General features: G+C 39.3%; 2 protein-coding genes across 4 annotated transcripts; both read right to left on the bottom strand.

The window, feature by feature from the left end:
- Positions 1–168: 168 nt before the first annotated feature.
- On the bottom strand, positions 169–3,698 carry si:ch1073-228j22.2 (SPRY domain-containing SOCS box protein 1). Of its 2 annotated transcripts, none has more exons than XM_046045463.1 (3): positions 3,250–3,698; positions 830–1,613; positions 169–723 (listed from the first exon to the last, which is right to left on the bottom strand). In XM_046045463.1, exons 2-3 carry the CDS (start codon positions 1,557–1,559, stop codon positions 593–595), a joined length of 861 nt encoding a protein of 286 aa, XP_045901419.1. In that variant the 5' UTR covers positions 1,560–1,613; positions 3,250–3,698; the 3' UTR covers positions 169–592. The 2 variants fall into 2 exon arrangements, with proteins under 2 accessions (XP_045901419.1, XP_045901420.1); XM_046045464.1 differs by lacking the exon at positions 3,250–3,698 and adding an exon at positions 2,192–2,244.
- A 2,474-nt stretch (positions 3,699–6,172) lies between these two features.
- Positions 6,173–12,701, bottom strand: LOC123967996 (boLa class II histocompatibility antigen, DQB*0101 beta chain-like). 2 transcript variants are annotated; one of them, XM_046044434.1, is made up of 5 exons: positions 12,369–12,697; positions 11,893–12,153; positions 10,304–10,585; positions 9,978–10,091; positions 6,173–6,805 (listed from the first exon to the last, which is right to left on the bottom strand). In XM_046044434.1, exons 1-5 carry the CDS (start codon positions 12,421–12,423, stop codon positions 6,780–6,782), a joined length of 738 nt encoding a protein of 245 aa, XP_045900390.1. In that variant the 5' UTR covers positions 12,424–12,697; the 3' UTR covers positions 6,173–6,779. The 2 variants fall into 2 exon arrangements, with proteins under 2 accessions (XP_045900390.1, XP_045900391.1); XM_046044435.1 differs by lacking the exon at positions 11,893–12,153 and having other exon boundaries at positions 12,369–12,701.
- Positions 12,702–12,933: the final 232 nt, after the last annotated feature.

Raw genomic sequence — 12,933 nt, 5'->3', positions numbered from 1 at the left:
CTATGTCCCTCGTGATACTAAATATTTTCCATTACTGGTAGACTTAAGTGTACACTCCTCACCTTCTTAAGTCTGGCCGTTGGAAAAAACATGATAAATAGGCTACTTTAATTAAAAAGTTAAAGGAATTGGCACTGTAGCAGCTGAGCTAGCAGCCAGGAATCTGAGTCAGATACAAATTAATTTAATCAGTTTGTTCATAGAGCAGTACAAATGAATTCAGAAATTCAATATATACAGTTTTTTTTTGGGAGTTATTAATGAGTAAAATAAAGAATACGTTTGCCCTCAGGTTACTTACTACTTGGTTAGATTTAGACAACAAAATTAGGTTAGGTTTAGGAAAAAAAGCTCTGAAGGCTAACTTCTCTCACATGTGTAAAATAAGAAACAGCAGTATAATGTCCTCCGAACTCACTGTGTAAACACCTGTCAAAATATTATCAGTGAACTGTGTATATTTTACATTTTAATAAATAAGATAAATAATAAATATGTACATAATTTTTCATATCAAAAGGAAATGTTCTGTAAATTCTTGGTACAGTTAACAAAATGTTTCCTATTGTGTGTGTGTACATATGCTTAAGTGTTACTGACTAGAAAGCAGGTAGTGTTGGAGACAAGAGGGTAGAGGCAGTTTGTGCATTTGATTCTGCCTTTGTTGCCCTAAAAAATGTTGAATTGACAGTCCACATAAAGCCATCAGGGCAGGGGGATCACCTGGGAAGGAGAGAGAAAGACAAAAAAAAAAAACTCTGTTAACTTATGTGTTGTAAGAACCAATCAGATCTAACCAAAGCTGATTTGCGTAAAACATGACACTCACGTGTGGCACCGTTCAGGTATCGTAGTCGTATGCTGGCTCCTCCTCTCACGCTGCTCACTGCCGGGAACAGCTCCACTCTACTAGGAAGGTCTTTAAAAGCCACGCCGAGGAAGCTGCCGGCAACAATGAATCCCACAGTCCCTGCATCTGCGTCCAGGACTAGAAGGATGCGCTCAGGAATGGGGAGAGGTGTCTCTGCCGCCTTTGTGAGTAATGGAGTGGGAGACTCAGCAGCCTCAGAGTGACACCTCTTCCTCGTTCCTGGATAAAGTCCCAGAATCTGTCCAGCATGCCACAGCTGATTAGTTTTGAGCTCCCAGCCCCAGGACTGCAAGTCTCCACCCACCAGCACGTTGTACCCTGAGGCCTGCAAAGGGCAGTTCTGCCAGGAGACGCCCAAGACGGCATGACTCCCTCTGTGTTTGGGGCTCCACAGCACCTCCCAGACATGAAGCCCACTCTTCACACCCATCTCCGCCCTCACCCCATCGCTGCTCCGCTCAACAGGTGAACGTGTCACTTCTTGTTTGCAGGCAGACAGCAGGAAGTGAGGAGAGCGGTGGACTGTGCTCCAGTGCGAGCGACCGTCTCCTGGAGTGACCGGAGAGGAGTTCAGAGTGACCTCGAGGCGAGAGGAGGTTGGGGCAGCCAGCGAAAGGAAAGCTGATGAAGAGGAGGCAGGGCTGTCGTCTGCCCTGCTGTACGGCCACACTGACAGTGAGAGACCCATTGGTACAAACAGACTATACAGCTGAACACACTACTAAGTGTTGTCAACGAAGAACTGTGGAGAAGACAGACAAATAAACACACAAAGGAAAACACACAGTAATTTCCACAATAAAGAAGTGTGACTTTTCCAGCCTTTTAGTTTACAATTTATTTGTGGTAAAAGTCCATTATGTTGGTGACGTTTTATGCTGAAATGAAAAGGGGAACTAATGATGCTTTTTATGATTAGTTCATGTTTTTTTTTTTCATACACGCTTAAGAGTGTAAAGTTAGAGAGAGGTAAGAATATGAACAGGCAGTGCAGAGTAGAGTCAGGTATAGTGGAAAGTAGATTAAAGTAGCAGACAACAAAGAGAAGGTAGATTATAAGGAGAGAAAAGGAAAGTAAGGTGGAGTAGTATTGTGGTGCTCGAGACCGTTCTTGGTAACCGCGATGGTAAACATGGAAAAGGAGTGTTGAATAAAGATGCTTACGTTGATTTCAGCTCTTAGTTTTTGTATGTGGGTGTTTTAATAGGTATGTGGATCTTTCAGATCAGTCTGAGAAGCACCTATGATCTCGTTCCACATTTTATTGTGTGTCATGTAATGTGGAGAACTGGTCTTGGTCTTGACTCGGTCTCGCCCTACCTCGGTCTTGGTCTCGACTGGTCTCAGCCCCTAACAGTCTTGGTCTTGTCTCGGTCTCCATAAACTCTTTTCTTGGTCTTGACTTGGTTTGGGCGGTCTTGACTACAACACTAAGGTGGAGTAAAGTAGATTAAAGTAGAACATGGTCAGATGGTATAAAGTATAATAAGTAAAGTAGAGGAGAGTGGAATAAGGTAAGTCCAGGAAGGCAGAATAGATTTAGGGTAGAGGACAACAGAGAAGGTAGTGAAGTGGTGTAGAGTAGATGGATCAGTAGTCTAAGGTAATTATAGAAAAGGTGGAGTGGACTCAAGTAGAGTAGAGAAATTGTAAGGTAGAACAGAGTGAAGTAAAATAGAAAAGCAGAAAGGTAAGGTCAGTGGTAGAAAGGAAGGAAGGAAGAAGTATCACATACTTAAGTAAAAGTAGCAATATCACTCTGTAAAAATACTTACAAATTTCCCTTCAAAACTATACTTGAGTAAAAGTCAATTAGCACAATTTAAAAAAAATTTTATGAGTACAAATCCCCATAATTCAGGAAAAATGGTTTCTGTCAAAGTTGTATTGTTACAAATATTATTAATTATTACAGATGCATTCAAATTTAAACAGCGTTGTTTCACTGAGGCTGGAGCTAATTATAGGTGTTTTTTGTTTATAGTTTTAATTGACTGTTTTTGCATGTATACACATTTCATAAGCTTAACCTGCAAGGTAACTACTAACTATAGCTGTCACATAAATACAGTGGAGTGAAAGGTATATTGCCTCTGAAATGTAGTGGAGTATAAAGCAACTTGAAATTAAAAAGTACAAGTACCTCAAATTTGAGTAAATGTACTTTCCACCACTGGGTAAGGTAGAGTAGAAAAGGGTAAACTAGAGATAATAAGTTAGAATAGAGTAAAAGGGACCCAAGTGGCCAATAAAGAGTAAATAACCACAAACAAATAATAACAAAAGATAAAAGTCACACATTTAAAGACAGTTCAGCTTATTTAATCTACCAAAGTAAACAGTGTCCTACAAGCTTCAAATAGGTCTTTAAATCTTACCAATTGTTTTGCAGAGTCCTTCGCTGTGGTCGTCAGACGCAGACTGTTCCCAGGCATCCTGTATCTGTGTGTTTATAACTGCCTCTTATCGTGGCTATCTCACGCCTCTTATCGCTGTTCGGTAACGTAACCGAGCTGCCCTGTCCGTTGTTTTGATTAGGCCTATGGTTTTGGCACGACCTCCGAGACGGGAACAGCACACTCCATCACTGCAGATTGACGCCATTCAGAGCTACAGAGACAAGGACGAGAGATCCCTTGACGTGCTTGTAAAACACATGAGCGGTGAGAAGAAATGCCACTGTCTTCTGATAGGATGGAGGCCAAATAGATCAGATGTTTCCTTTCATATCTTTCTCCTCTTTTTTATCTTGTTCTGTAATGAATGTAAACATAAATGGCGAAACACAAGAATAGGATCAAACTCGGGCTTTTAATGAACAAGAAGAGAAAAACAAAATAGATCCCAAATCGGCTCATTATTCCAGAATGCGCATGCGCAAAAACAGAAGCAGTGGATTGGGCATTAAACCCTGGACGCTGTCTTATAGACAATGTTGACACACAGGTCCGAATCTTTTGGGCAGATTTAAACAGTGGTGAAAGAAGTAGCCTACACAATAAAAGTAGCAGTACCACAGTGTAGAAATATTCTGTAACAAATAAAATTCCTACATTTGAAATCTTACTAAAGTAAAAGTACATTAATTCCCAGAATAACTAGTCTCAAAATATAGGCTTCTTAAAGTACTGAAAGAAAAAAGCATTCTTAATGCACAATGGTCTCTTTCACAATAATGTTTCTTATCATACTGGATTATAACTAGTGATGCATTAATGTGTACATCATTGAATGTTGCAGCCAGTAGAGGTCGGGCTAATTTCACCACTTCAGTGCCAGGTAGCTTAACAGTGTATCTTTATTAGCTGATTTATATTTTGTATGTATGTATTTATGTATGTATGACTAAACAAGGTTAGTGTATCCGATCTGTCTAACCTTATTGAGGGATACAGCCCACTAATGTCACATCTTGTTTGTGAGGCAATACTGAGGGTTGATATTTCCCACAAAACCTAGAGGTGAGCAGAAATCTTTCTATACAGTCTATGGCATAAATGAATGTGGATCAGAAACTGATATGTACAGAAGAAAACACATTGCTTTTAGTCCTTGACTGGGGACAGTAACTTCCTGAAGTCTTCTCATCTTACCTCCACCAGAAGGTGAAGAGTCATAAAGCTTGGACTCCATGAAGCTGGCATGCTCCACCATACAGGTCTCTAGAGTATGGGTGTATAGCCTACTCTAGATGGGAGTGGATCTGGTAGAGCAAGTTCCCATTGGACATTTTCTCAGTGGATATTACAGCAAACACCTGCACCTGCTTTCCATTTTTCAGCCACTTCACTGATTCGTTTGGGATAAAAGTTGTACACACCAAAGACGAGCATGCCTGGAGGTTTGCTTTTGCTGCCTCAACTTACCTCAGCCTGATGTACGGTTCGACTAGAAATACACAAATCACAAAAATATTAACATGAAATAACACATCCTTTAATCAGTGTAGATTTTATGCACACTTGATTTGAGAAATTTCTTTGACTCACCTGGCTTCATAAACACATTACAAGTGTGAGTTATGTGGTTTTTGCAATTCTCAGTTCAATTCCCTTCTCTGTTGTGCAACAATTTCAGGATTTTTGTTGTAGGTATCTGTACTTATTGTACTAGGTGTCTATCCTTTGCTTTTTCTGTATTGCCATTAAATTTTCTTAAAGTGCTGATGTATTGTCCTATAAATGTCTTGTCTCAGTACTACTGCTCCTGGGAAGAGCATCATGAACGAATTGTTGGAATTAAACTGACAATTGTCATTGTTTGAAAAAGGAGAGGATCTGCAAAATGAATTCAAGTATTAGTTGTCTTCATAGTTTAATTTGATAAATATGAATACGCATTGGTGTGGTAGAAAGCAATTTACCTGCTCAACTAGATCTTGGTAAGAAGGGCAAAAACTAACCCCCGAGTGAAAAGACTGAACAAAGCCAAGACGTATACGCTGTTCACTAGTGGTACACATAGGTTCAGAGGTCTGGAGTATAATAGATTCAAGTGATAGTTATAGTCTTGATGGCACAAAACCTTCTGTTCCTGCCCAAACAATGCTATTAGCAGCCTTTGGTTTGGTTACATAATGTAATTGTACTAATGTGACCAGCAACACAAATAAACAACAGCAACTACTTGAATTTCAATGTTTCTTACCCACTTTAGACAATAAGATTAACAGAAGCAGGCCAAAAAAAAAAGCTAAAGTTTAAGGTTTGTTAACATGTTAATGGGAATTTATCTCTGTTTGGTTGGAATTAGACAACGGAATCTGTAACATACCAATAAATATCAAAATGTTATAATCCCATGAGCTTTAGTAATTTTTTCTCAAATATCAATTATGCTATAAGTATAGTTTGATTATCCCTAAGACTGCAAAACAAAAAAAGTTAGTCCTAATGTTAGTGCACTTTTTACTGGTGAATGTATGGTTGCTTGTCTGACAAACTAAGGTACAGGACAAAATGTGTGTTCATGTTTGTTGTTGATTTAGATAAGAAGGAAACTTTATCAGCTACTGTGGGTTGTTCAAAGTCTGTGGCTCTTGTGTTGTGTAGCAGGCTGCCATCTGGCTTAGTGTGACCTTCTGGTCTGCTTTTGATAAAATGTTGACTTTACATCTAGACAAACTAATGGTATTCCTTGGAAGAAATATACAGCCTGCTAAGGGGGTGCCATAATGAAACAAAAAAAAGTCAAAACAAGTGATTTACAGAGCAAATTTGTATTCCGTATCAGATTTTTCTTTTAAAATTTCAGGACTGCAGTACTGCATATACATTTTCTAACAATAAAAAAGTCCAAAAATACTTTGCTACAAATTATAATTTAATTTAAATATGTTTACATTCAAGTCTTTAGACCTTCATTGTCCAAAACAAAATATACATTAAAAAAATAAAATACATTTACGACAGTATAGTATTGGACAAATCATAGTACTTAAATAACTTAAATAGTAGCCCATATATTGCCTTCTTGTCCAGGTTTTTGAGACAAAGTCAAGTTCATTCAGAATTAAACAAACATTCCCATTTTTGATCATCTGAACACCAGAATATTTCAGGGTTTAGACATGGAAATAAGATCTCTTAACTCATAATATATTTGTACAGTGCGAAAGAAACTTTAGGTTTGACAAGATATTATATATAGAACTATATCCCCCAAATAAAATGAAGCTTGCTTTTCATAAAGTTAACATTACAACATGAATCATTCCTATAGATACAGCAGGCTATAAACCTACCCAGAATTGAGTGAACCTATTTTTCTCATAGAGAACTTTGTGAATTTCTCAACATAGAAACATTCTCATTCATTCGATTCTCTGCCATTTTGGTTTCCATGATCAGATCATCAATTCACATTTCCACTTGTGTTACAAATCTTTCAGCCAAAGTGGCAGGCTACCTTAACTTGCTGGCACCAACACCCGCCCTAGAACAAAAACAAAAAGAACAGCAAATTCACACACAATTGATTTTGAGTCACAAGAATTTGGTGTGCTGTAGCTAAAGTGCTACTGTACATTAACTCTGATGGATATGTATGGATGTGGCTGTGTTTACTTTCATGCTCTATGAAATTTAAAGGATAATGAATCAATAAATCTGTTCCGACAGAAATGCATTGATGCAGGGACGTCTATGTACTGCACTTCAGACAACTCCCAACAGTGATGCAATGAAACAGCTTTTTTTCAGGTGGTAACACTACCCGAATAAAGAGTAGGCCTACTAATTGCGTGTGCATTTTAAAATATTCCACGTACAAATTACTTGTTGTGGGTGATTTACTAAGAATTATTGCGTAGATGACAACAGGAGCAAACACAATGGAGGTGGGAGTAGGCTATTTAAATAAGGTTTTTGCGTGTTTTAATGGTTTCCGCCATGGAGAGTCTGAAGGGAAAGCAGCCACAGCGTAAAAACATTGTTTTGTTTCATTCATTGCGTCCCGAGTATGTGAAAATCGTATACCTGGCCATCCTGCCTAAGATTGGACAGCACACCTGAAAAACTGCTTTGGGAAACCCCAGCGGAAAAAGCTACATATGCTGGAATGACCCAGACGTGAGGAAAAGTCAGCAGATCGTGCTTCATCCAGCCAGAGGGAACTATGACCGACCGTCCGCAGCGTGGCCGGTCGCTCCGCTATCTCCTATACCTGGTCTTGTAGGCTACGCCCGCAACGCCCCACTCCCTCTCCGACCTACAATGGGTTGTGTCGCTATTACGACCGGCGCACTGTTAACAGTTGGTGGTCGTTTCCTCTGGCAAGAAGGATTTTATGCATGATCCATGCGGGCTCTCCGCAGCGCCACGCAACTTTCTGAATTCTTCCAACTCACGGACAAAAGTCAGGTTGAAACGAAATTTGCTTTATTGGCATGAATGTTAACAGTACTGCCAAAGTTAAAGGAAAATACAAAAAAAAAAAAAAAATAATAATTCTATTCATACAGTTCATCGAATAAATAAAATAAAAATAATTGTATTTATAGAATAAAATATCTAGGCTAATATTATTAATTTCTCTACGTTTTCTTTCATTACGCCTGTCTCTTTCTGGCAACACAGCAGCCATCTCTGCGCAGCACTTGGTTTGCACCTGCATATTCATTAAGGTAGCCTATAATAGGACTGTTACTAGATCAGCTTACATGATAATTTGCTGGTGATATCGAGTTTTCACACGTTTTTACTCACGCAAACCTTTAGTAAATCTGGCCCATTATGAGACACGTGCAGAGGGGGGTGCAATGGGTGCTTGAGCTCCTGCCCTTTTGCGCTTTGATGCCCAAGGTGCCCTTTTGCCAATAACATTTTTTGTCTATTTCTTTATTTTAAAAATTAACAATTGTAAAGGTCCTTTTGTGAAGGCCCAATCAAACTATTAGTAAAATGAATGAATAATTCTTAATTTCGCAGTAGGCTAAATAAAATGACCCACATTATGACCTTTCACCTGATCACCTCATCCGTGACGAACCCTCTCGTTCAGACACCGTTAGTGATTCAGCAGCACTGCGGACACCTGCGATTCCGCCGGTAAGAGGGGTTTACCTCAATGTGTTTGTTGTGGGTTGTTTGATTTATTTTGCCAGAAAGACGCAAAGAGAGCAGCACAGTAGTTGTATATTGTTGTGTGTTGCCTGTAGAAGTAACGTTAGCTGCCGGCTAACACTGTGCCAACAGCTAACCTTACTTCTATACACAGATAAACAAAGGTGCTCTGTTCACTTCGTTCTTGCTGTTTGAGGGAGAAAAGTTTCACAGGCGTTGCGAGGTCTGGTATTTTTTATGTAATTTGACTAAAAACCATTCACTTGAACTAGGATTATTACAGTAGCTTAATAAAAAATGTAGTGTGCCTTAAAATAATTATAATACCATTGGTAATACCAACGTTGATACTGATACTTATTCCCTCGGACTTTAAATGATCATTTCATTCAGAACAGTATTGGAATATAGTTATCCTGCATTTTAACTGTGTTTACAAAAGCAAACCTACTATATTAACTAAATAACTGGAAATACATATAAAAATGTCACTGTTAATGTAAAATAAACAATATTCCTGACATTAAAGTAAAGAGTGAAGAAGAAATGGCCCTATTAGGTTTCAGACAAAGGTATGAAATGTTAATGTGAAAGGTAAATTCTACTCTGTCATGGTTATTATTTATTTATTTAGATTTATTATTAGACAGATAGTCAATCAAAATCCAAATACATCTCAGATTCACAATGCAATATATAAAATCATTATCAAAATATTGCCTGTAGACACACACACACGCACCCCTGTCTATAGATTAGTATCACTCTTACCCCTGCCTTGGCCAACTTCGTCCTTTCTCCCAGTACCGTTTCCTTCTCAGATTATTTCCCACACTTTTTTGAACCTGGTATCTTATTTTCTCTACCTGCAGCTCTCGGTGTGCAGCAGTTTCTGTGAGCATCTCCCTGTTATTTTCTCGTAGCAGTCAGCCTTGGCAACGGCTGCAGCACTACAGCAGGTCAGTTATAGTGAGCCAGTCCCAAACACTGTCAGCAATCTTTACATCTTGTCACGGGCTCATATTTGTTAAATTATCTAATATATATCCTTTGTTTGTTATAATAAATCTAGTCACAGATCACCTCCAGTAGTATCAGCAGCAACAACAACAGCAGCGGCAGCAGCATCCCCAGCAACCACTCAACAACAACTGTTCCCTGTAAGTTATGTCAGCCCACAGTGTTTTAAAGCTGGGTATTCCCTGTGTTTCTTTTTAAAAACTGTCACAGCATTTGCTGATGTATCGATACAGAAGCATCAGTATACGCATATCAGCAAGGAATACATAACAATATATTTCTGGATCGACATTTTGACAACAGCCCTATTTAAATCATTGTTCCATGTGCCCCTTTTATACTTTGAGCACCTGCCCTTCCAAAGGTCTCTGCACGGCCCTGCCCATTATGTATAATCAAATCAGAATGTTGTTTCTGTGTTTAAATGGGGCCCAATACACACTGTTTGCCTGAGTTGTTCACATTGGAGGATTAAAGAATTTTATTGAGAAGACTTGTTTGGTTAACTTGGTCTTGTCTCTCACCAGTGGTGTTCTTCTTAGTGTAGAAAATCAGCCCAGGAAGAAAAAACACGAGACCCAGCAGTAGCCCTGCTGACCCGACAGCAATCTTGTTCCTCTCTGACTCAGGTTTTGGGTCTGAAAACACATGAATCACAAACACTATTTCAGATTTACTGTCTGTTAATGATTATTAAGTCTTCTAATCCATTCAAATAAAAATGTCTCTGTTAAAGTGGAATGTTTTTATTGTTAACAACCAAATGAGGTACAATAACCTTTTGCATTTATAACATTTAAGTTAATCCAATCTAACCTGTCAAACCACACACCTCCTGTCACTCTCTTACCCCAGTCATAAAGCTTGGGCTCCATGAGGCTGGCGTGCTCCACCATACAGGTGATTTTCTCTCCTGGTCTGGGTGTAAACTCCAGATAGGAGTGCATCTGGTAGAGCCAATTCCCATTGGGCAGTTCATCAGTGGACGTCACATCAGATGTCACCTCCTTTCCGTTCCTCAGCCACGTCACCCTGATTTGCTTGGGATAAAAATCGTACATACTGCAGACGAGCATGCCAGGATGTTTGCTGCCTGCTGCTTCAACTGACCTCAGCCTGACAGAGGGCTCAACTAGAGAATATTAACCCACAAACAAAACAAGTTGGTGTGAAATTATAGACTTTATCTAATCCACTTGTTATGCACCAATAATGTGACAGTTTCAGTAACACTTAAGAATTCATTAGCATGCCTTTCAAAGAAAGTTGGTAAAAACACAGAAAAATGTAGGCCTATAGGCCTAATTAATGTTCAGAAATATAGCACCTGTGCAATATGAATGCCTATTGTTGCCTGTATCTTTTGTTATCTTGACATGGACCTGCAGCCAACCAAACGACTTGCTTTGAAATTAATTGTTAATCAAATTTTTCATAAAGCATATGAACATAATTTTTTACAACGCAAATAATTATTGTGGCAATAACACAGGAGCAACGCGGTGTTGCATGAAGTAGGGCAAACAGAGACATGCTCCTGACGCGTAAAAAGCCCACCATGTGTGTTTATCATCCATTTACTCTCCCTTTTTCTCAAATATGGTTGATAGCTTGTAGCCTGCTGAGTGAAAGCAAGAAGAGCCCCCACCCTGAGTCTCGACCCCCAGGTTCCTAGCTACACCGGCCACTGAACCCTCAACAACCCCCTTTCATCCTCCCGTCCTCGACCCCTCCGTCATAAATAGCCTACTCTTATCCGAATAAACTGCTTTATACCTCATGTTGGTGTGGTCCTTGTTAGAATAGGCTACGCCATTGATTAGGCCTATAATTGAAAGTATTTCTGCAGCTTGTACAAGGGCGATAGGAGGCTGCTTTCCAACACTGCCGCCACCAGTGGCACAGTGTACACTTACTGGATTTGGTTTACATTAGTAGAACAACCAAACGTTTGAGTTAAAACATATTTGACTGAATTTGTAAAATGTTGGCTGGAGCGCACCAGTTAAACCTCTCCTGTCGCAGTTAGGCAGGAGAGTATCCTAGACAACAGACCAACTGTAACGAAGGTATGATTAAATGACAAATATAGCGAAGGTAGTAAAGTAGGCTATATTACTGACCCAAAAATACTCGCGTTAAAAGTAAAAGTAGAAGGTTATCCAGTTCAAAACGGAGCGTGACAATGTAGGCAACCTTTCTAACTCGCTTTTTTCCTAATTCCCACCCCTGCTGACATGTGCGGTTTAGTATCTCTTAAACACAAAGTTCTTACCCCCTTATTTCCTAACCTCTCTTCACTTGTTGTAGGCTATATGTGTGATTTATAGTAATCTACCAAGTAGGCCTAAGTTCATATTTAGGTCTCTATAAATGGTAAACTGCACTTCAAGCAGCAATCTCTACCAGAGTTTCAATTGCGATTACCAAAAACATCACCTGGTTTTAAAAGGTTATCAGATGCCATTGAGATGTAGGTTTTGCAGCGCTCCAAATTCTGCTTTTCTTGTTCCAAATAAGCTGGGTTTTTGTTGAGGCCATCTGCAATTTCTTTGGTTTTCTTCGTGTAGCCAATGAACTTTCCCAAAGTGCTGTTGTACTGACCCAGAAGCACCTTATTAAAGTAGATTTGCCCCAGATAAACACAATCATCAGAGGAAGTAAACTGCCAACGCATCAAAGAGTAACCGAAGAGAGCGTCTGTAACATAAAGCCAAACAAGAAGGTTTGATTTAGAAAGTTGTGAATTTTCTATTTTCATGAAACTCACAGCGGCTACAACATATGATGCAGCAGCTTTTTTATTTAGGCTATATAGTAGCGACAGCATATTTGGTATTGTGAAAAAGGCTATGTGCTTTTTTGAACGGCAACATAATTAAAAACAATAACAGCTTTTATTTAATGTTACTTACCTGCTCTTGAAAATAGTAGGAGCAGACACAGCAGTAAAAATGTGTGAATACGCATGGTGACAAATGAAAAGACAACCAGAAAATCGGAAGGTCACGCTGAAAATGAGGAAGTGAAGTAGCAGGCAGATTGTTAAAGGTTTTAGGTTTTGTTTAGTTATTTCCTGTTTTATGCTGAAAGTTCGTATGTGAAATCTAATCTGTAAAGTTATCAGTAAGCAAAGCTGTCAGATAGATGTAGTCGACTAAAAAGTACATTTCCCCTCTGAATTGTTGTGGAGTAGAAAGGGGTTGTAGCCAATTATGTGGTCTGGTCGCTGGCACACCGACCACTGGTCGCTACCACTAGGGGCGCTAAAGATAGTGGTCGCTGCCACACAGACCACTGGTCGCTGCCTTGCTGCCAGGCTCCCACAGTCTCTGAGGGAAGGCTACTTTCTGGTCCTTGTCACACAAACTGTGGCTGTACACATTAAAAAAGGTCAGTTTCAAGTTTTTATACAGACTATGGTTCCAAAGTAGACCTATAGTGACCAAGACTGAACGACCATCATTGGTATCTTCACCT

Source organism: Micropterus dolomieu, linkage group LG03 (genome assembly GCF_021292245.1).
Source record: "Micropterus dolomieu isolate WLL.071019.BEF.003 ecotype Adirondacks linkage group LG03, ASM2129224v1, whole genome shotgun sequence".
Taxonomy (NCBI): domain Eukaryota; kingdom Metazoa; phylum Chordata; class Actinopteri; order Centrarchiformes; family Centrarchidae; genus Micropterus; species Micropterus dolomieu.
Note: the sequence above shows the minus strand (reverse complement) of the source record. Positions and strands in the feature narration are given on the sequence as shown.

What these genes read in the sequence shown, in the direction of transcription:
- si:ch1073-228j22.2 (XM_046045463.1), bottom strand. Translation starts at nt 1,559, where the DNA reads ATGGGTCTCTCACTGTCAGTGTGGCCGTACAGCAGGGCAGACGACAGC. An exon ending in ATACCTGAACGGTGCCACAC is followed by an intron (nt 724 to 829) that starts GTGAGTGTCATG and finishes TCTCCTTCCCAG; the next exon opens with GTGATCCCCCTGCCCTGATG.
- LOC123967996 (XM_046044434.1), bottom strand. Translation starts at nt 12,423, where the DNA reads ATGCGTATTCACACATTTTTACTGCTGTGTCTGCTCCTACTATTTTCA. An exon ending in TGATAACCTTTTAAAACCAG is followed by an intron (nt 10,586 to 11,892) that starts GTGATGTTTTTG and finishes AATATTCTCTAG; the next exon opens with TTGAGCCCTCTGTCAGGCTG. An exon ending in GCCCAAGCTTTATGACTGGG is followed by an intron (nt 10,092 to 10,303) that starts GTAAGAGAGTGA and finishes ATGTGTTTTCAG; the next exon opens with ACCCAAAACCTGAGTCAGAG.